Here is a 2,585-nt window from a genome sequence, read left to right as displayed (position 1 = left end):
ATGATGATGAATGTATTCAAAATATATTAGAATTGATTTAGATCCTACACCCCTTAAAAAAACACAAATGCTCTTTTCACAAAAATACTTTAAGTCCCACAATGGGAGAAGGGATGCGGGTGGTGAGGACAAAGCCCTTGGTACCTATTGGTTGGTTGATTACGATGTTCAGTGTAACTTCTTTTCCTGTTGCTTTTCATGAATGAGTTAGGATCTTAGGGATCGATGTTGTATTTTGCTCAGTATTAACAGAAATGTTTGCATACACTCCATGGGAGCCAGAATCTCTGAGCTTAAGGAGTGAATATGTTTCTCTTAAGTTAGCCTTCCCTTCCCTTACTTTAGTATCGGTGGGACCCACAAGGAAATTTTTTCTTCTTTAAAGACAAATCATTTTAGTACATCAAACTGAAGTACTGTATCCCCTACTTAAGATTTGTGTTGCTGCTTTAAAAAGGGGTGTAATTTTTTTTTTTTTTTTACGTATAACTGATACACTTTGCCGTACAGGAGGAACCAACACAATGCTGCAAATCAACTACACTCCAACAAAGATTAATTTACCAAAAAAAAAAAAAAAAAAAAGCAAAACTGGAAGATCTGGAAATTATGACAAAATTCAAGTGATGTTCTCCCTTCTTTGATAACCACTCAGATGAGCTGTCACAGAACATTAAAGTCCCAAAATGACAGAGCAGCTATCTAGGACTGAAACGTAAGAGACAGGGAGAAGGGAAAGGGGCCAAACCCCAAATGAAAGACTTCCAGCATGTTCCTTACCCCAAGTACACCCTTTTGTCATGGCGAAACTTCCTGCTGGTCATGTCTCCATGGTCTCGAATGATCTTCCTGACATGTTCTGGAGGCATGTCTTCCTTTTGAGCATCCACAAATCCAAACTTCCGCTTTTCCGCATAGCGCTTGGCCTGCAATTGCTGCCATTTTCGGGCTACAAGGACACCTCAGTTTAAAGAACTGCACACCCTTAGCCTAACCACCGCCGCCTCTTGCCCTAGGGTAATCTCCTGTCAGGATGTACGACAGAGGGCAGGCACCCGGCAGAAGCCCTCCCTGACAATTCTCTTGTCTACTCGCTCTGCTTTATTTTTTTTCTTCATCACATTTATCATTGCCTAGCATATCTGTCATAACATAATTAAAGTTTTTTTTTTACTGTCCATCTCCCTCATTGCAACTTAAACCCTGTAAGGGAAGGGGTTTTGTCTGTATCGCTATTGTATCCTCATCGTCTGGATCAGTGCCTGCAAATGATAGACGCTTTTACTTTTTTTAAATAGGTGGTTTTAGAGACTTGATTAGATGTAAAAAATAAATGGGGGCCAATAAGCGCGCTAACACCTAATGTTTTGACACTTGCCAAAACGGGGAAAGGGGCCAAACCCGCTGCGCGCACGCGCACACCCGCCCCCAGGCGCCGCTCCCGCACGCTTTCTTCACCTTTCTCCTGAAGCTTCTCCTCCGACATGTAGTCTGGCAGCGGGGCTAGAGGGCCAGGCACCGGGTTACCCGGCCCTCGGTAAGGAAATACTCCGGCCATACCCGGAGAATCTGGGGAGCAGCGGAAGAAAAAAATTAACGACAGGGCCCGGGCCCGCAAGAGGGGCAGCAGGAACACGTCGAAACCCACGGCCTGCGGTCCCGCCTCGCTCAGAGCGCGTCCAGCCCGGCCCGATCCCTCCGGCCGTTCAGCCCGACCCCAACGGCGCGCCTCCCGCAGCCCGGCCCTTAAAGCCCGCCACGTACCCCTACAGCCCCTCACACAAACAGCCGCTTCCCTCAGGGGTGTAATTTTTAACAGGGAAAAAAAACCCTTATCTTTGTTTTAAGACCTAAGAAATTATTTTTCCTTCTACTGTCATGACCAGGAAGGAACTTTGATGCTGGCCATGGAAGTGGGGATGGTGTGAGGGATTGCATGTGAAAAACTGTGAAAAGCACCTGAAAAAAATGTTCATCACCAAGGGCAGGACAGGCTACATAATTTGCGAGACCCAGTGCAAAATGGAAATATGGGTTCCGTGGTTTAAAAATCATTAAGGATTTCAAGAGGGTGACAGCAAAGCATTAAACCAAGCACGGGGCTCTTCTGAGCATGGGAACTTGGGCAACAGACTGCAGGGGTCCCACAACCATGAAACCAGCCCTGCCAAGAGCCATTTTTTGTCCTCCATAGGGAAGAGAGCGAAGAGAAAGAGGAGATGAGAGGTGATATTAAATCCTAATTTTTATACAGCCCATGAGCCCAGAGATACTCAATTGAGATGAAGTGAAAAACGGATTCCAAATTTATTTTGTTCATCCTCGCCAGACGAATTTGAAGAGTATAAGCAGATCTCCAGCACTGGTAGCCATGTTCTAAAGATATTTTTGTGCTTTTCTCATTCCAAGTGTAAGGCTGGCTTTTTCTTTCTCCTTTTCACTCAAGATTCTATCAATCAGAATTCTGGAGAAGTAAAGATGGAAAATGCCTGCCTTCTCCAGAAAACAAGAGATAAAAGCCTTGAGTAGTATTCGCCCAGATGCTGAGACCCCCGGCTGCGGTTGGGTTTTGCCTGGCAGAGCAG

At 45.4% G+C, this 2,585-nt stretch overlaps 1 protein-coding gene across 1 annotated transcript; it reads right to left on the bottom strand.

Moving 5' to 3' along the window:
* Positions 1 to 761: 761 nt before the first annotated feature.
* On the bottom strand, positions 762 to 1,793 carry LOC309659787 (pre-mRNA-processing-splicing factor 8-like). The gene is made up of 3 exons (XM_082459834.1): positions 1,765 to 1,793; positions 1,459 to 1,569; positions 762 to 949 (listed from the first exon to the last, which is right to left on the bottom strand). Exons 2-3 carry the CDS (start codon positions 1,556 to 1,558, stop codon positions 777 to 779), a joined length of 273 nt encoding a protein of 90 aa, XP_082315960.1. The 5' UTR covers positions 1,559 to 1,569; positions 1,765 to 1,793; the 3' UTR covers positions 762 to 776.
* Positions 1,794 to 2,585: the final 792 nt, after the last annotated feature.

The sequence above is a fragment of the Balaenoptera physalus genome (genome assembly GCF_965194825.1).
Source record: "Balaenoptera physalus genome assembly, chromosome: 4".
Classification (NCBI taxonomy): domain Eukaryota; kingdom Metazoa; phylum Chordata; class Mammalia; order Artiodactyla; family Balaenopteridae; genus Balaenoptera; species Balaenoptera physalus.
The sequence above is the reverse complement of the archived record's forward strand: the minus strand, read 5'-3'. Positions and strand labels throughout refer to the sequence as shown.

Excerpts from the sequence above, each read along its gene's own strand:
- LOC309659787 (XM_082459834.1), bottom strand. The coding sequence starts at position 1,558 with ATGGCCGGAGTATTTCCTTACCGAGGGCCGGGTAACCCGGTGCCTGGC. Across the intron at positions 950-1,458 it reads GGAGAAGCTTCAGGAGAAAG|CCCGAAAATGGCAGCAATTG; the intron begins GTGAAGAAAGCG and ends GTGTCCTTGTAG.